Source organism: Bufo bufo, chromosome 4 (assembly GCF_905171765.1).
Source record: "Bufo bufo chromosome 4, aBufBuf1.1, whole genome shotgun sequence".
In the NCBI taxonomy this organism is placed as follows: Eukaryota; Metazoa; Chordata; class Amphibia; order Anura; family Bufonidae; genus Bufo; species Bufo bufo.
This window is the reverse complement of record NC_053392.1, coordinates 96,692,974-96,713,164: the sequence shown is the minus strand read 5'-3', so window position 1 is coordinate 96,713,164 and position 20,191 is coordinate 96,692,974. Positions and strand designations below refer to the sequence as shown.

Here is a 20,191-nt window from a genome sequence, read left to right as displayed (position 1 = left end):
TTCACACTTGTGGCAGAGTGATCCGGCAAGCAGTTCCGTCGCCGGAACTGCCTGCCGAATGCGGCAAAACGTGTGCCAACTGATGGCATTAGTAAGACTGATCAGGATCCTGATCAGTCTTAAAACTGCCTGATCAATCAGAAAAATGCATTGAAATGCCGGCTCCGTCTTTTCGGTGTCATCCGGCAAAACGGAGTCGGCATTTATTTTTTTCACCTTATTTCGGTCTGCGCATGTATACTAATACATTCCTATGGGGAAAAATGCCGGATCCGGCATTCAGGCAAGTCTTCAGGTTTTTTTTGCCGGAGATAAAACCGTAGCATGCTGCGGTTTTATCTTTTGCCTGATCAGTCAAAAAGACTGAACTGAAGAAATCCTAAATGGATTATTCTCCATTCAGAATGCATGTGGATATGCCTGATCAGTTCTTTTCTGGTATAGAGCCCCTGTGACGGAACTCTATGCCGGAAAAGAAAAACGCTAGTGTGAAAGTACTATTAGCACATTAGAACGAAGGACCGGCTTTCCTGCTCGACCACGGCATCTAAAGGGTTAAATGCCTACAATCGGCATCATTGCCAGTCTCAGACATTAATTGCGGGCCTCGGCTATTTGAAACCGAAGAGAACTGCCGACTATGGCGCCCGCTGCACTCACGAAATATAAAGACCCTTCTAGCGCCATACATGTACGCTGCTGGGAGTCTAAGAATTAAAATCTCATGCACTTTGCTGTTATTATAAAAACCAGATGGAAAATCCTCAGTATAACCACTACATGTGAATATACACTTAACCCCTTAAGGAGCCCTATTTCACCTTAAGGACTTGGCCATTTTTTGCAAATCTGACCAGTGTCACTTTAAGTGTGGATAACTTTAAAACGCTTTGACTTATCCAGGCCATTCTGAGACTGCTTTTTCGTCACATATTGTACTTCATGACACTGGTAATATGAAGTCAAAAAAATTAATTTTTATTTATAAAAAAAAAATACAAAATTTAGCAAAAATTTGTAAAGAATTGCACATTTCCAAGTTTCAATTTCTCTACTTCTAAAATACATAGTAATACCTCCAAAAATAGTTATTACTTTACATTCCCCATATGTCTACTTTATGTTTGTATCATTTTGGGAATGATATTTTATTTTTTGGGGATGTTACAAGGCTTAGAAGTTTAGAAGCAAATCTTGAAATTTTTCAGAAATTTTCAAAAACCCAAGTTTTAGGGACCAGTACAGGTCTGAAGTCACTTTGCGAGGCTTACATAATAGAAACCAACCAAAAATGACTCCATTCTATAAACTACACCCCTGAAGGCATTCAAAACTGATTTTACAAACCTTGTTAACCCTTTAGGTGTTCCACAAGAATTAATGGAAAATAGAGATACAATTTCAAAATTTCACTTTTTGGGCAGATTTTCCATTTTAATAATTTTTTTCCAGTTACAAAGCAAGGGTTAACAGCCAAACCAAACTCAATATTTATGGCCCTGATTCAGTAGTTTACAGAAACACCCCATATGTGGTCGTAAACCGCTGTACGGGCACACGGCAGGGCGCAGAAGGAAAGGAATGCCATACGGTTTTTGGAAGGCAGGTTTTGCTGGACTGTTTTTTTTGACACTATGTCCCATTTGAAGCCCCCTTGATGCACCCCTAGAGTAGAAACTCCATAAAAGTGACCCCATCTAAGAAACTACACCACTCAAGGTATTCAAAACTGATTTTACAAATGTCATTAACCCTTTAGGTGTTCCACAAGAATTAATGGAAAATAGAGATACAATTTCAAAATTTCACTTTTTTGGCAGATTTTCCATTTTAATAATTTTTTTCCAGTTACAAAGCAAGGGTTAACAGCCAAACCAAACTCAATATTTATGGCCCTGATTCGGTAGTTTATAGAAACACCCCATATGTGGTCGTAAACCGCTGTAGGGGCACACGGCAGGGCGCAGAAGGAAAAAAATGCCATACGGTTTTTGGAAGGCAGGTTTTGCTGGACTGTTTTTTTTGACACCATGTCCCATTTGAAGCCCCCGGATGCACCCCTAGGAGTAGAAACTCCAAAAATATGACCCCATTTTAGAAACTACGGGATAGGGTGGCAGTATTGTTGGTACTAGTCTAGGGTACATATGATTTTTGGTTGCTCTATATTACACTTTTTGTGAGGCAAGGTAACAAGAAATAGCTGTTTTGGCACAGTTTTTATTTTTTGTTATTTACAACCTTCGTCTGACAGGTTAGATCATGTGATATTTTTATAGACCAGGTTGTCACGGACGCTGCGATACCTAATATGAATCCATTTTTTTATTTATGTAAGTTTTACACAATGATTTCATTTTTGAAGCAAAAAAAAAATCATCTTTTAGTGTTTCCATAGTCTGAGAGCCATAATTTTTTCAGTTTTTGGGCGATTACCTTGGGTAGGGTATGATTTTTGCGGGATGAGATTACGGTTTTATTGGCACTATTTTGGAGTGCGTGTGACTTTTTGATCGCTTGCTATTACACTTTTTGTGATGTAAGGTGCCAAAAAATTGCTTTTTTTACGGTATTCACCTGAGGGGTTAGGTCATGTGATATTTTTATAGACCAGGTTGTCACGGACGCGGCGATACCTAATATGTAAGTATTACACAATAACAGCTTTTTTCAAACAAAATAAATGATGTTTTAGTGTCTCCATATTCTGAGCCATAGTTTTTTTTATTTTTTGGGCGATTGTCTCAGGTAGGGGCTCATTTTTTGCGGGATCAGGTGACGGTTAGATTGGTACTATTTTGGTGGGCAAATGCCTTTTTGATCGCTTGCTGTTGTACTTTTTGTGATGTAAGGTGACAAAAAAATTGTTTATTTAGCACAGTTTTTATTTTTTACGGTGTTCATCTGAGGGATTAGGTCATGTGATATGTTTATAGAGCCAGTCGATAGGGACACGGCGATACCTAATATGTATAATTTTTTTCCCCCTCTACTTTTTACCAATTATTTTTTACTTTATTTGGGGAAAATGACGTTTTTGTTTATTTATACTTGAAACTTAAAAAAAATAAAAAAATAAAATAAAAATTTTCACTTTATTTTTTGTCCCACTTTGGGACTTGAACTTTTGGGGTTTTGGGGGTCTAATCCCCTTTACAATGCATTTCAATACTTCTGTATTGGAATGCATTGGTTTCCCCTACAGCCCCATGGGGACCCGATGGCACCACCGCCGCCGCACCAGGTAAAAGCTGCAAACCGAAGGTCTGAATTGACCTGCGGTTTGCGGCGATCGCCGATGCGGGGGGGTCACATGACCCCCCCGGCGTTGTGACAGGATGCCCGCTGAATGATTTCAGAGGACATCCTGTTCCGATTAACCCCTGCCGCGCCGCAATGTAGTTTTAAAGTTAGGACGTACTGGTACGTCCTAAGTCCTTAAGGACTCGGCAAACATGACGTACCGGCACATCCTAAGTCCTTAAGGGGTTAAAGGGGTTGTCCCATCTAATTTTTTCATGGTCGAGATGGGAAAAATCCACTGTAAGTGCTCGGCACTATGCCGTTTTTTATAAGCAGTAAATAGGAGCTACGCAAATAGCATAGAACTGCAAGATCCGGATTTGCAGAAACATCATAGCTTGCCGTGCTGCTCTGTGGGCCTAACTACCATGTAATGCTATGAGAACTACGGAAACAGGGGAGGGCCAGCCACCTGGATGTTTCCATAATTCCAGCCACTGCAGGCCGCTAATTACTGTGGGTTATTCCCATCTCGGCCATGAAAGGCCAAGATAGAACCACCTCTTTAAAGGGAACCTGCCACCTCAAAAACGCATATAAAACCGCCAGCATTACCTCATAGTAGCCCCCAGTCTGTTCATAATCATATGTTTGATTCGGTAATCTGATGCTCAGTAGCTTAAAAAAACGCTATCTTGCTGGTCAGCTTCAAGTCAAGCGGGCAGCGGCTTCCTTGCTTCAAGTCAAGGTAAGCACGCCCCCTAACCGTCCCCTCTCTTGTTTGATTGACAGCCATAAGTCTTGCGCATGCCCGTTCCGCTCCTTGGTAAGGCGCGATCACGTCTCCGGCTGCCGCTGTTAGCCAGCTTTCAGCGGCGCACTGCCCAAGCGTGAGACTTCTGCGATCCTGGCCGCACTTCAGGCAGTCAATCAAACAAGAGAGGAGACGGTTAGGGGGGCGTGCTTACCTACACTTGAAGCAAGGAGGCCGCTGCCCTCTTGACTTGAAGCTGACCAGCAAGATGGCGCTGATGGCGCTTAAAATATCATTTTTTTAAGCTATTGAGCATCAGACTACCGGATCAAACATATGATTATGAACAGACTGGGGGCTACTATAAGGTAATGCTGGCGGTTTTATATGCGTTTTTGAGGTGACAGGTTCCCTTTAAGGCACAGTTCAGCTGAAAGTCATTGATGGAACTTCTTCACCATTTATTTTACTGCAGTTAGAAGAGCTGAAACTGTAGAAGTACATGAACACAATAGATACAATATGGAATGCAGTGGCGTACTGCCAATATAGGCAGACCATGCAGCTGCTATGGGGCCCGTGGCATGGGGGGGCCTGGAGTGCATGGAAGGCCCCGCCCCCTACGTCTACTCTACATACTCAGCCAGTTTATATACATAATTAACTTGACTAGTTATTAGTTATTATAGAGCATTGAGGCAGCCCGCTCATTTGTCTTCTGTTCCTATGATCAGTCAGAGCCCCCCCCCCTTGTGTGAACAGGTAGCACGCGGCACCTCGCCAATGTCCTGACCCCACCCTGTTTGACCTGTCCATGATCCAGGCTCCCAGGCACTTCGTCTGTTGCACTGCACACTGGCCAATCAGCATTTAGCAGTGCAAAGATCCTGCTGCTGATTGGCCAGTGTATCGCTGGCAGAAGGCGCAGCTCAAGCAGACACAGAACTTTAAGGGATTGCCCGTTGCAGCAGTCGTATACTGCACTCACGCGCTGTCGCCGCTTGCCTTATCAGCCACCCCCTGGACTGGACTGAAGAACCGCTCCGGCTCTGGTCACTGAACACAGAGCCGACCCAGAATAAACACTACTTACCCGCAGCTGCAGGCCGCCCCTGTAGTGTGCCACAGCCAACAAGCCGCCCGCCCACAGTAAGAGCACAGCACAGTCTTAAAAAAGTTCATATATGGTTATTCTTCATGGGGGAAGGGCAGCTACAAGCAGAGTTCCTGTGGGGATGGGGGGGGGGGGGAGGAGACACACTGTAGGCTCATAGAGGACTCAGGACAGTGTGCCCTCCATGAACTCTGTTTGCTGAGAGAGGACAGTATACCCAGCAGCACATCCCCACTCAGTCACCTTGCAGTGGGGGAGGGCTATGCACACTAAGCATCATCAGCAAGAGTTAAAGGATAACCCCTATAATGCCAAAAAATACCTTACCTCACTCCCTGGCACCCGCATCGCTCCCGATACCCGCACGGCTGCCACTGCATCCAAACCGTCGCACGGATGAAAACATCCAGCAACGTGGGGGGCAGTCAATAGCAGGCCATGATGGTAACAAGCCTCCCTAGCATCGCGGGTGACTCTAGGGAGGCTCATTTCCGACACTACCTACTATTGGCTGCATAAGTATATCTGTATGCAGTGCCCAGGCACTCTAGGAGGCATGAAAGGGGTTAGATAACCCCTTTAACCCTTGGGATACCGGAGGGTTTTTTCCTTTTTTCATTTTTCTTCCCTATCTTCCTTGACCCATAACTTTTTTATTTTTCCGTTCACATAGCTGTATGAGTGCTTATTTTTTTGCAGGACAAGTTGTACTGATATGGCATACAATGTAGTGGGAAGTGGGCAAAAAATTCCAAATGAGGTGGAATTGGCAAATGGGGGTGTGGCAGGGAAAGAGTCAGGGCAAGAGGTAGGATGGGCCACGGGGTGGGTAGAAGGCAAAATTAGGGGGCCCAATTCAGATTCTTGCTATGGGGCCCAATGATTTCTATGTACGCCCCTGATGCAATTAGTTCAATTTCTTTATACCAGTTTTATTTTATTTGACAGTGAGAGACATTTCCAACAATAAACATATTCCAATAGTTTTATTCTTTGTATATACATATAATAACACCACTTTAATAGTAAAATCAAGATGGCAACAGATGAGCTACACAGGGAATGTTTACAGGACATTGTTGGGGTGCAAGATCGCACATTGGGACAGATTTAATGTTAAGGACAGTGTAAACCTAGACTAGACAGTCTAAGAATGCACCAGATTTATCAAAGTGTCTGATGTTGGATGAGAGATTGGAAGCATCTTAAAACTGTCTAGTCCAAAGGGGGAATTTATTAAGGCTTCTATACCAGTTTTCTGCTGTAATAAAGTTGCTAATTTTTTTGCACAAGCCCTGATTGAGCAAGAATTTTCAACTTTTCATCCATTTACACCATGCGGGCCACTTTTCTCAAACTTGAGTGGGCAGTGGATGGGAGAAAGAGGGCCCTACGTGGCCTGCAAATAAAATATTATCGGTACTTGTCCCAGAAAACTGATGTAAATTTAACCAGAAATCTACACCAGTTCCTAGTATTTAAAGCACTTAATAAATTTGGTCCAGAACTTGTACGCCAGTTGTTGGTGCAAACTGTGTGTGATTATATTTGGACTTGCATGAAACATGAGATTGATGGATACTATTACGGAAGGATACCTAACTAAAATGGGTTCTGGACATGCTAAAGTGAGGGGGATCCAAAATGTTAAGATGAGAATACCCCTTTAACTATATTCAGCAAGGTGTCACTAGGGAGCATTAAGTTCTGATGATCTATGGTCATTCGTTTTTTAAGTTTTAAGACTTCTTCACTAAAATACAATGTCCCCACATTGTTTTACAGTTATCCAAAGAAGCTCCATGAAGACCAGGTCTCCATATAAATTGACAATTTGGCATATTTCAGGCACTATCAACCTAAGCACCACAACAGTATTATCTACCATAAGCAAAAACTCTGCCCTAGCTAAATAATTTTGCCCACTGACAAGACTTTTGAGATCACATTATGGGACCTTGTGGGTAAAAAATGATTGAGAATATTTTAAATAGAATGGCTTGATCTCACATTTGAACATTTACTCCAGTTGTAGATTAATCCTGTAAAATGTTTTTAAGGGTTAACACAATTCCCAGTGTCCCCATTTCTTCCAACCTTAAAGAAATTAATCTACCTATCATCATGTTGATTTCCGGACCTAACTTCTGTACTAATTAATTTCATAATCCACAGAGCTCTAAGTCTCAGGCATAAAATTAAAAGAGAACATCCTGGCTGTTTGCAGCCAACACTAGGGGGCACTTAGGGACTTATTGCATTACTGTTACACACTGGAGATGAGCAAATCGATTTGTCTCACCAGCAGGACTTCTTTACCTGTGAGGAGCTGTTCCATCTGGTGATGAAGTACCCACCTGCCGCAAGATTGATAGGCCGGACATTTAGCCCAGCCCTGATAAGTTCCTCCTCTGCCCTTGCTCTGCTAATTGGAGAAGTGGCGCTTGCAGGAAATTATCGGTATCAGGCAAAATGTCCAGCCCTGTCAATCTAGTGATAGGTGAGGGCTTCTTCTCCTGCTGGGACAGGTCTTCACAGGTAAAGAAGTCCTGCTGATGAGACGAATCAATCTGTTACAATCAATTCGCCCATCTCTAATAAAAAGAGCTTCCATGCTCCCTCCCTTGAGGCCACCAGAATGTTACCTTTTCAATCTATATCTATGCAGGAGTTATAGGGCTCTGTATCCAAAAAATGTTCCTCCAACCGCCACGCAGACATAATCAGAAATAAATTGGCGAAGAATTTGGAACCTTTTGAGATTGAAAATAATATTTAAAGGCAGAAATTCACTTGGAAATGAATGCCTAAGCTTAAAGGGGTTATCCCACTTTGCGTTTTTATACTTACCTGCTGCCACCGCGCGTTCACTTCCTGGATTCTGGCTGGGGGCGGGCTTCATCTTGATTGAAGTCTTCTCCCGGCCGGGCCGCGCGCTGGACTGAACGCGCACGCTGCCACGCATGCGCAATGTGACTTATTTCTGGCCAGTATAGTACAGAGCCGGCGTGCGCGTTCGCAGCTCTGTACTATTCTGGCCGGGAAGAAGTCACCGTCGCGCATGCGCGGCAGCGTGCGCGTTCAGGACAGCGAGTGGCCCGGCCGGGAGAAAAGAAGAAGTCTTCTGGGCAAGCGCGACCATCGGGATTTTGCGGAAGAGCGGTGGTCGTAACCACGGGAGACCGAGTCACAACAATAAGGTAAGTGGGGATGAATTTTCTCCTAATCGGTGGGAATTTGTTAATAAAGTATATTTACAAAAATGATCACTGTCAAATCATTAACAGATTTAACAGTGATCATTATGATGGGATAACCCCTTTAAGCACACACTCCGCCATAAGTGGGAACTTAGGCACTAGCTGTATACCGTTTATACATGGCATTCAATAAGTATGTGGTAAGCTCTTAAGCCTCCCCTTCAGGTAGTCAACATTTTATTTTTTAAAATCATTTTCTGTGCAGGGGAGTTCCGTATCAGTAAAAAAAATCCAATGCTGCCTAGATATTTTAAGATATTACTGGACCCGGACCTAAAAAAAAATAGACATTTACATTGTTCAGAATATTTTTGGACTGTGATTTAGCTACGAGCAGAGTGGTAAATGAAACATGGAGTCATCTTCTAGTGTATGTGTGCTCCACAGCTTCATTAGACCTACAGAAATACTCCAGTTTTGGATGGAAGTACACACAACTATTAAGATTCAGCTGATGTCTATTTCAGTAGGGGACAGAATCCCAGTGTCTGAATACAACAATCTAAAAAGGTCAGGCCTTGCCCAAGATTTGGTCATTTATGACAAAGCTCTACAATAAACAAATATAATAACATATCTCAGATCCTCGTTTCTCGAGTCTCCAAATTACAGGAAATAAGCTGTCAGTGACACGCAATCACTTCAGCTCATACAAACGAACAAATTACAGCAGTATGTTATATTTGAGTGCTCTTGGGACTCGGTTAATAACCAGCCTTCCATCATAACTTAAGGAAGCAAAGAGCCAAGGGTCTGCAGAGGACCATTCCACAGCATACACACTGTCTTCATGCTCTTCATAGGTAGCTATTATACTGTCCTGGAGCGGCTCTTTTGTTCTAAGACAGAAACAAAAAAAATATAATGAGCTGAAAGGGAAAAATACAACGTCACATATTTATCGAAAGTGTAATTATAAGCATGGAACAAAAATGACAGAAAGTGTCAAACATTGTCTGGTCATCCAGGTCATAGACCACGCAGCTATTTTATATCGATTGTCTTGTGTTTGTGAGGAGCATTGTCATTTGGCACTGTAACTTGGTCATTAGAAGAAAGGATGATGATCGTTGTTGTTTAAACATTTTTCCAAAAATATCATCATGGACTAAAGTATCAAAGCTACTCACTCTCCTAAGAACAGCCCTCTCTCCAACCATTTTGCTATATGCATAATATGAAGAAGCCAGATTTAGATAAAAAAAGGTCTACTTATGAAGATTATGTTCTTCATGTAGATATGTCTTTACAAGACTGTGATAGAGAGACGGGTTTGGTGTGCGCATTGATCTCTGCCATCAGCTTAGTAAAAATGTGTGCTTGCAATGCAAAGGCGGCCATTCACATTAGTTAGGTGTGGTTCAAACCGGATAACTGCAGTGGAACCAGTTAAAGGGGTTTTCCGGGATAGTAATATTGATGACCTATCCACAGGTCATCAATATCAGATGGGCGGGGGTCCGACACCCGGGACCCCTTCTGATCAGCTGGTTAAAGAGAAGGCCATGCCAGCATAGACTTCCCTTCATTGTTTACCTGCTCGCAGCCTACAGCGCCGCGATGAGCAGGTGTAGTTACAAGCCGTCCCATTCACTACAATTCAAGTGTATAGGAAGGAGGAAAAAAAATTACAGAAAAAAGATAATAATGCACTCAGTAAAGTAGATGCAAGCATTATATATGGACCAAGTCCTCACTCTGATGTAATAAAATCTGAGACACTTAGCCAATATATTTTTTTTTTAATAGTGTTTATTTAACATTTTGCATAAAAATACAACACTCCCATGGGGAGAACAAGGAAGAAAACAATCTTCCATGATACAACACTCACATCAGCAAGTCCGTTATTAACGTATATCTTGACCATAAAAGACATATATATGACTTTAGAACAAAGTGTCACTGTTGTCTCTAAGAAGCTTCTAGAACTTACTCAATCCCATACACTCGCACATACATACAATGGGTGATACATTTGCCACCGTCAATGACTCAAGTCGTGCCTTCAGCTTGGACCCAAAGGCCCCAGATATCATCAAATCGATCAGGCAATCCCCTTGCCTCGTATGTCAATTTATACATTTGCAGGTCATTATTTATAAGGAGTACCCATTGGCCCACTGTAGGACACTTGGGCGGTTTCCAGTTCAAAAGTATATTTTTCCTCCCATAAAACATCAACAATCTTAACAGTGTTCTATTATATTTGGAAGGAGTGGCATCAGAAACCAACCCTAGTAGGCATATTACAGGATTACAAATCCCTGGGAGCCCTAACCTAACATTGATAAAATTACAAATTCCCTTCCAGTATGTCTTTATCACCGGGCATAGCCACACCATATGGAAGAACGAGCCCCTCGCCTCTCCACATCTATCACATCCCGGACTCGGTAATTGTCGCATCTGATAGAGACGCAGTGGGGTCAAGTACACTCTGTGCATCCATTTCACTTGGATGAGCTGATCTCTCGCACTTATAACCGACGTCCTCCATCTCAGACGCCACTCCTCCAAATGAGAATCCTCCAATTCTGGAATATCCTCAGCCCATTTAGAAAAGGAACGCCTAATAGGAGATTCTTGCATTTTAACAATTTCAACATAAAAGGAGGAGATAGGTTTGTAAGGGATTTTCCTCCTAGCTATTGATTCTAATGGGCCGCACTCTAAATTTAGGGATAGGGCTCTAAATTGTTTCTCGCAGGCATGTCTCAGTTGGAGGAAGCGGTAAAAACTCGTCTGGGGCAACTGGAACTCAGCTCGCAGGCTCTCAAAGGAACGGAAGGTCCCATCCTGAAACAATTGTGTTAGATATTTAAGACCCTTCCTAGGCCAGAATTCAAAGTCAGGAAGATGCAAGAGCTCTGGGAGAAGCTTGTTACGCCATAGTGGGATATAGGGGGACCAGGTGTCACCCTCCAGATTTTCTGTATGTATTTCCACAAACCTCACCCAAGCCTCGCTAACTGTTACCATAGAGTCTGTATAAGTCCTTAGTCCTACGGGTTTCCCCCCCCTGTATACCAGATTAGTTAGAGCTTCATATGAACCAGCCAGCGCCGCCTCTAGTACCACCGCAGGGTTATTGGCATCTGCCCTAATCCACCAAGATGCATACATTAGGCGCGTGGCTATATAATAAATATACATATCTGGTAGCTGCAAGCCCCCCTGAATGTAGGAGGCCTTCAGCGTCTTTCTCGCAAGTCTGGGGGACCGATGGAGCCACAAGAAACGGGAAAAGGATCTATCTAAAATATCAAAATGGGACTTAGGGATCCTCACTGGGGCTGCTCTATAAATATACAGGAGTTTGGGTAGTAGCACCATCTTGATAATATTAATTCTCCCCACCAAAGTCAGCGGAAGATTTTCCCAGGCTTCCAGCTTACGCGTGACATATTCCATGGTGGGCCTCAAGTTCAATTGACAAAACTGTCTGGGGTCCCTATGGATATGTATCCCTAAGTAAAGAAAATTATCTACAACTCTCAGGGGAGATATCGGGGAAATATCCACATCTTGATCTGCATCTATTATACATAAACTAGACTTGGCCCAATTAACCCGTAAACCCGAGTATTTCCCATATCCATCCACTACATCCAGCAGGGTTTCTAAGGAGGGGCCAGGGTCCGCCAAGTAGACTAACAGGTCATCCGCGTATAATGATACCTTCTCCTGAATCCCCGCTACCGACCACCCCTCTATCAAAGAGCTGTTGTTGATTAATTGTGTCAAGGGTTCCATTATCAGGGCGAACAACAATGGGGACAAAGGGCACCCTTGTCTAGTGCCTCTATACAACCTGAAGGGCCGGGACATGACTCCATTCACTCTAATCCGTGCTATAGGTGTCTGGTATAACAATTGGACCCACTTGACAAAGGAGGAAGGAAAGCCAAGACGGAACATTGTTTCCCAAATAAAATGCCACTCCACAGAGTCAAAGGCCTTCTCGTTATCCAGGGACGCCAAGACTCTTGAACCCGCATTATCGTGCCTGACCTGTAAATTGGTGAATAATCTCCTAAGATTTATATCAGTCGTCTTCCCGGGCATAAAACCAGATTGATCAGGGTCAATAACGGACAGTATCACCTCGCCAAGACGCCTAGCCAGGACTTTAGCCAAGATTTTCGCGTCCGTGTTTAGGAGGGAAATCGGCCTGTATGATGCACACTGATCCGGAGGCTTCCCGACTTTGTGAATTACAACGACAGTCGCTTCCCCAAAGGAAGAAGGCAACTTCCCGGATTCACATGCATACTCAAAAAGTCTGAGTAAACGTGCAGATTGTAAATCAACGTCTAACCTGTACCATTCAATCGGGAAGCCGTCCGGTCCAGGTGACTTCCCAGGAGCCATGTCCTCGATTGCTGCCCTCACCTCTCCAACATCAATAGGTCTCCCTAGATATCTATTATCAGCCGCAGCCAAAGGAGAAAGTGGGATGGATTGAAGGAATGAACGGATCCCATCTGGGGAGGAGGTGGATTTAGAACTGTATAGGTCAGTATAAAACTGAACGAACTGTTCACAAATGTCCTAGGGTCGATATACCTTCAAGCCATCCCCGCAGGTAATGTGCGGGACTACCGTCTGCTGCGTCTCAGTCTTAGCCAGGAAAGCCAAGGCTCTCCCATTTTTGTCGCCATCTGCAAAGACCAGGCGCCTCTGGAATAGCAACCTCTTCTGGGTGTACTCAGTGAGATGCAAGGTAAGTTTCCTCTGTGCCTCGTCCCATGAAATACGGTTCACATCATTAGGATCTGCGATGAAAGCCTGCTCCTTATCTACTACCTCGTTTTCTAGTTTAATTCTGGTGGCGTTTAGCTCTTTTCTGTAAGAAGTAATTGCCTGAATCAGTGTACCACGCAGGACAACTTTAAACGCCTCCCACTCCACCAAAGGGTTAGCAGAGCCCTCATTAAATTCCCAATAATCTTTCATCCCCTGCTGCACCGCCCAAACCACCGGCAGCACCTCAAGCCATTTGCTATTCAGTCTCCATTGCCTTTCAGCAGGTGCAAGCGGCTGTCTCAGAACCACCAACAGGGGGGCATGGTCAGAAATGCCTCTTGGCAAGTATTCCGTGGCTACTAGTGAGGGCAGCAGCTCCCTACTGAGAAATGCTAAATCAATCCGGGAGAGTGCTGCATAGGAAGCCGAATAGCAAGAGTATTGTCGAATATCAGGGTGCATATATCTCCACCCCTCTGTTAGAGCAAATACCTCTGCCCAGGAATTCAACGCATCAGTATGCGACCCCCCAGGACGAAGCCTATCCATTGTCCGGTCCAACACCGCGTTATAATCCCCAAGTACAATCAGAGGCACCGGGGGCAACGCTGCCACTCGTTTCATAATTTCATCCAACACATCCCTCTGAAAAGGGGGGGGGACATACACTCCTATCACCACATACTCGATGCCCCTGATTGCAGCATGAAGGATCACAAAACGTCCCATCATGTCAGTCTGAACAGAGCAGGAACGAAAGGGAAGGGACTTCGCCACCAGAATTGACACACCTCTCGCTCTGGAAGTGAATACCGCATGGTAAGCTGCTCCCACCCAAGGCTTTTTCAACGCTAGGAGCTTCCTCCCCTGCAAATGTGTCTCTTGCAATATCAACATATCGGGGTTATGTTTCTTTATAAAATTAAAGACCAGTGATCTTTTAATTTTATCATTTAGTCCCCTGACATTCCAGGAGACAAACCGACAGATAGCCATTACGGCGGAGTGTCAAAGTTATACCATACGAGGAAAATGCACCACCCAAGCCATACATACACACAATCACACCCATACATCAAGAATGCAGTGAGAACATCCCAACATGCCCAGAACAGCGGACAAATCCCCCCACCCTGCCCAGATAACCCCAACCTATCCAAGCTTGAATATCCCATGAACAATCTCCTCACTAATAGATCAGGACGGGGAGGCCCGTGCTGCCACCCACCACTCTAGGTAAACTCAAGAACTGAACCTAGGCAGTAGGGCAATACAATTTTAGCACAAACAGCTCCCCATATAAAGTGACCATCCGCAACATAAAATAAGACTCTCAGAACATAAGTCCCATTATACTCAGCCCCTGCGATCGAGCCAGTCAGACGCCTCCTCTGGGGAGGTGAAGAATTTCACCACATCACCATCCTGGATTCTGAGACGTGCTGGATACATCATGGCATAAACCAGGCCTTTCTCCCGCAACCGAACTCTCACTGCCGTGAATTGCCTGCGTTGTTTCTGCACCTCTGTAGAAAAGTCCGGGTAGAAGGAAATCCGGACGTTATCAAAATGAATGTCCTTCATACGACGGGCCGTAGCCAGGATAGCGTCCCTGTCTCTATAATTTAACACTTTAAAGATAAAAGGACGTGGCGGGGCTCCAGGGGGCAGAGGACGGGTAGGAATCCTGTGCGCCCTCTCCACTGCAAACGTCCCCGAGAGGGTAATTGGGTTCAGGAGTTGCTTGATGAGACGCTCCGTAAATTCCTCAGGGGAAGGGCCCTCTGCCCTCTCCGGTAAGCCCATAATCCTAATATTATTTCTCCTGTTTCGATTTTCAGCGTCTTCCACTTTTGCCGCCAGGGTTTTAACTTGGTTTTGCAAATCACGGACCACCGAATCCTCACGTTGGACCGTATCTTCCACCTCTCCCAGCCTCCTCTCCACCTCAGTTGTCCTCTCACGAATCTTATCAATATCATGCCTGAGGAGAGTTAGGTCGGCCTGTACATGGTCAATTTTGACCGTGAGTGTCGTTTGGCAGTTAGTAATGGCTGCCATGACTTTTGCAAGGTCCACCTCCGGACGTTCAGAAGAAGCCCCAGGGTTGTGGCCATCTGTCTGGCTCATGTTGTCAAGCATCAATTTAGGAGGGATAGCAGGCCCTGAGGTGCCCGTTTTTCGGCCCATAAAAACTTCAGCAACCAACGCTTGTGGCTTAATATAAGTGTCGAATCTCTCTCTGCTGAGGATAACGCAGACACAGTGTCCCCAACCAGCGTCACACCGCCCCAGGTGAATCTCTATAATGGCAGAGTAGATGAAAAAGTTCTCTACCTGGGTAACGGCCTACAGGGGGAGAGGTATAGCCGTCTGCGGTGCTGCAGCCAATATGGCGCCCGCAGCGTCCAACGCCCCGGGGTCACAGGTTCGCCGTCCGGCCAAGGAAGGAGTGAAAAGAACCCACCGGATTAAAGTTCCAGATCCCGCTTGGCCTCCGGTGTAGGTAAGTATGGCAGGGAATCCCCTCTCACCGGCTCCCCCACCGATCGATCCGGCCAGCAGGCAGGGATGGCGTCAGGTAGTGCCGTCTGGTAAGTAGGCCCAGTCCCAGGGCTTTTTATCCGGCAGTCACCGCAGGGCACCGGGACAGGTAAAACTTATGGGGGGCACTCACAGAGGCTCACTGAGGGTCTTTAGGCAGAAGTTCAAAGTTTATCAGATCGGATGGTCAGGATACAAACAGGATAGAATCGGAGCTGAAGCGACCAGCGTCCTCACTCCATGCCGGTCAGGCCACGCCCTAGCCAATATATTTTGATCAAAACACATCTATGCCCACCTACCAAGCGCCAAGGTGGTCTCAGGTCAGGCGGGTCCTATGCTAAACCTACCTAAGCCGTTGGGCTTCTATGTTCAGGAGCGCAGACGCCGCACATATGGTGTGCTGCTCCTAGTCACCTCCATGTGCATCAAGCAACCAATGGGAGGAGGAGCAAGCACACCTATATGTACCACCTAATCAAGGCGCTCTATTGGATAGGGAGGGCAAAAGTGCAGAGGAATGCTACTCCCAAGATAAAATAGGAGCGCATTTACACTTGAAGGTGTCACTCCCTCAAGCATACACTACATAGACAAAAAAATCACAGAAAAAACAAAGATAAAAACATCCTGCACGATATGATAGATAAATGTGCGGATGTCCCTGGCCGCATTCATGAAAAAAAATTACAGAAAAAAAGATAATAAATCACTTAATAATATAGATGCAAGTGATGTGGCCAGGGACAGCCGCACATTTATATATCATATCGTGCAGGATGTTTTTATCTTAGTTTTTTCTGTGATTTTTCTGTTTGTATAGGAAGGAGCCGTCCCATTGACATTAATGGGACGGCTTGTAGTTACACCTGCTCATCGCAGCGCTGTAGACGGCGAGCAGGTAAAAAAAAAAACAAGGGAAGGCAGCGCTCACACATTATATGATGATGAACACAAATGAAAAGTCTATTGTAGGCTACCACTATATGATTAGCAAACAAATATAACTAGAATGTTTAAAAAAAATTAATCACTTAAATATTCTAGAAAATATATGTTAATGCAATAAGAAAAAAATAAACTTGCATTGCCTATGACCAAATAAGCTGCAACAATCAGGTTAATCGCTCCACAAAAAGAAAAGTTATAGCTATTAAACTATGTGTACTAAAAATGGCTAAACTGTGTCTGATGCTGGATACACAAAATACCATAGACCTCAACTGGTTGAAAGGAATCTGTCAACTATAGCTTTTTATGCCAGTTAAAAACCAGATAGCCCCACATATTCTTGTTTTCATCAGATATTGTACATATGATATACGTTGTACATATTCCAGGGTAAGGAAATATTGGCGCGAGGTGCCTGCATTAATTAACTCTGTGAATCACTTATCTCTATTAGAGAGTCCTTTATTATGTGTGTTAGGGTCAGCCTCTAATATTCTTGCATCACCTTCTGTTAAGCTAGCTATCCTAAGACTTTTATATCGGCCCCTTTCAGATAAGCGAGTTCCACACTCCGGACTAACAGCGTGAGTATGCAGCAGCTCCTGTCCTGACCTCCCAGCAGGACCCCAGACGGGGGTCACATAGCATTATACGGATATATGACGCTTTGTAACCCTTAGAGTTCTGGAATGTATTGAATAACACTGACATAAGGGCTTGTTCACATCACCGTTATGGATTCCGTTATTGTTATGGTTATAACGGAAAATAACGGAATCCATAAGATGGAAGTCAAAACGCAAGTCTTTAAGAGGCATTCCATTTTGATCCTTCATAATAGAAGTCTATGGGCAGCAGAACGGATCCATCCTGGTTTCCATTATGCAGGAGTCCAGTCTTGCATAACGGAACCAGGACAGATCCATTATGCTGCCCTTAGACTTCTATTATGACGGAATGCAAAACGGAAGCCTTTAAAAGGCATTCCGTTTTGATCCGTCATAAAAGTATAATGGGGGGGGGGGGGAAACGGAATCCATAACAGTGATGTGAAACAGCCCTAATGCTGTTAGTGTTATCCAATACATTTCAGAACTGTAAGGGTTACATCGCATCATAAATCAATACAGTCCTGATCAAAAGTTTAAGACCACTTGAAAAATGGCAACAAATCATATTTTACATTGTTGGATCTTAACAAGGTTCCAAGTAGAGCTTCAACATGCAACAAGAAGAAATGAGAGTGAGACCAAACATTTTTTGAGCATTCAATTAATTGAAAATAACGAATAAACTGAAACAGGCTGTTTTTCAGCTGATCCAAATTTTAAGACCACATGCCTTTAAAAGGCCAAATCTGTGCAAAGATGTGGATTCATTGTCATTTTCTGTCAGGTAGTCACACGTTGTGATGGCAAAGGCAAAAAAACTCTCCCTTTTTGAACGTGGTCAGGTTGTTGAACTGCATAAGCAGGGTCTCTCACAGCGCGCCATCGCTGCTGAGGTGGGACGCAGTAAGACAGTCATTTGGAATTTCTTAAATGATCCTGAGGGTTATGGAACAAAAAAGTCAAGTGGAAGACCCCAAAAAATTTCATCAGCACTGAGCCGGAGGATCCAATTGGCTGTCCGTCAAGACACTGGACGATCCTCGACCCAAATTAAGGCCCTTACTGGTGCTCACTGCAGCCCCATAACCATCAGACGGCATCTGAGACTGAAGGGCTTCAAAAACAAAAAACGTCTTCAAAGACCTCGTCTCTTTAAACGCCACAGAACTGCTAGTTTGGACTTTGCAAGAGAGCACCAAACATGGGACATTCAAAGGTAGAAGAAAGTTTCATTCTCTGATGAGAAAAAAAATGTTGCAGAGAGCATTCCTCATGACTGAGGGCCCTCGTCTGTGTGGTAACGACTGGGTTTTTCAACAGGACAACGCTACAGTACACAATCCCCGCAGGACAAGGGACTTCTTCCAGGAGAATAACATCACTCTTTTGGCCCATCCTGCGTGTTTCCCTGATCTAAATCCAATTGAGAACCTTTGGGGATCGATGGCAAGGGAAGTTTACAAAAATGGACAACAGTTCCAGACAGTAGATGGCCTTCGTGCGGCCGTCTTCACCACTTGGAGAAATGTTCCCACTCACCTCATGGAAACGCTTGCATCAAGCATGCCGAAACAAATTTTTGAAGTGATAAACAATAACGGCGGAGCTACTCATTACTGAGTTCATGTTTGAAAGTTGGATTTCTGTTTTGGGGGGTTTCGTTTTTTTTTTTTGGAGGTGTGGTTCTAAACTTTTGATCAGCTGAAAAACAGCCTGTTTCAGTTTATTCGTTGTTTTCATTAAATTGAAAGCTAAAAAAATGTTTTGTCTTATTCCCATTTCTTCTTGTTGCACGTTGAAGCTCTACTTGGAACCTTGTTCAGATCCAGTCATGCTAAATATGATTTTTTGCCATTTTTCAAGTGGTCTTAAACTTTTGATCAGGACTGTATAATGCTATGCGACCCCGTCAGTGCTGGGAGGTCAGGACGGGAACAGCTGCTTACTCACACTGCGAATCTGATGTGTGGAACTTGCTCATCTGAAAGGGGCCATCAAGCGAGGAAACTTATAGCTCAATATTGGATAAATGAGAATCCACCTATCCATAAACAGGTCGTTCAAAAGGTCAATAAAATGTTGTATCTGGAAAGATCAGTGTATCTAAAAAGGGGTCAATATAAGAGTTGTGAGTCATTATGGGCTCTATGACTTAATTATCTGGGTTTATCTTCGATACAACTCTTGTGGAACCATAGCAGGGTTAACGCACATGCTTTATGAGACATGTTATCTAAACTAAATGCAACTAAATGCGTTAAGCAATTGTTTTTCAATGGCTTTTGTTTCAAGATAACGCAATGAGTTAAGAAATTTGAGTTAAGAGTGTGTGTGCTACCCCTGCTACATCTGTAAATGTTTGACCATACAAGAGTTAATCATGGCAATCGGTGATTTTTTGCACATGCTATGGACATTGGGTATCTGTGATAGGATATGAAATGTGGCGGACTCTTATAGGATATTCGAGGGGATGTGTGGTGTGCGGTATCCATCGATTGTATTAGAGGATGGGATCCACTGTGCATCAGCAAATGGAGGGGGGGGGGGGGGATTAAATGAAGATCTACAGTTTATGTTTTATATTTGTAATTTTTTTGCATAAGAGAAAAAGTAATAAAATCCACCATGCCATATACACGGCTCATGGCCTTGCCGTTTCAAAATGGCCGTCATGTTGTCACAAACAAAATAACTAGGGAAGGGCTCACCATGAGAAGCGGTGGAGGAAAGTAAGATAAATCCATTTATAACATGCTGTCATTGATTTGATTTTGGCTCTTTGCATTATAGTAAAACTCGAGTGGTTAATACAGTGTGAAATTGTTCCAAATGCTTTGTCTCCAATGCCTTCCTTCGCGAGCATTTGTAAAAACATTTTGGTTATCAGGTTTTATGGTGGCTTAGAGCTGTTCTGATATTAAACCTACATATGCCGCGTCTCATGCTTGTACCTAAATCTCAG

At 43.9% G+C, this 20,191-nt stretch overlaps 1 protein-coding gene across 2 annotated transcripts in view; it reads right to left on the bottom strand.

Annotated features, from left to right (window-relative positions):
• Positions 1 to 8,685: 8,685 nt before the first annotated feature.
• The window catches only part of EIPR1 (EARP complex and GARP complex interacting protein 1), a 248,168-nt gene continuing 236,662 nt past the window's right edge, over positions 8,686 to 20,191 (bottom strand). The window contains exon 9 of one of the 2 annotated variants that reach the window (XM_040427558.1): positions 8,686 to 9,210. In XM_040427558.1, the coding sequence (XP_040283492.1) occupies positions 9,036 to 9,210 (175 nt within the window). In that variant the 3' untranslated portion in view covers positions 8,686 to 9,035. The remainder of the gene's footprint in view (positions 9,211 to 20,191) is intronic. The other variant, XM_040427559.1, reaches the window with a different exon arrangement.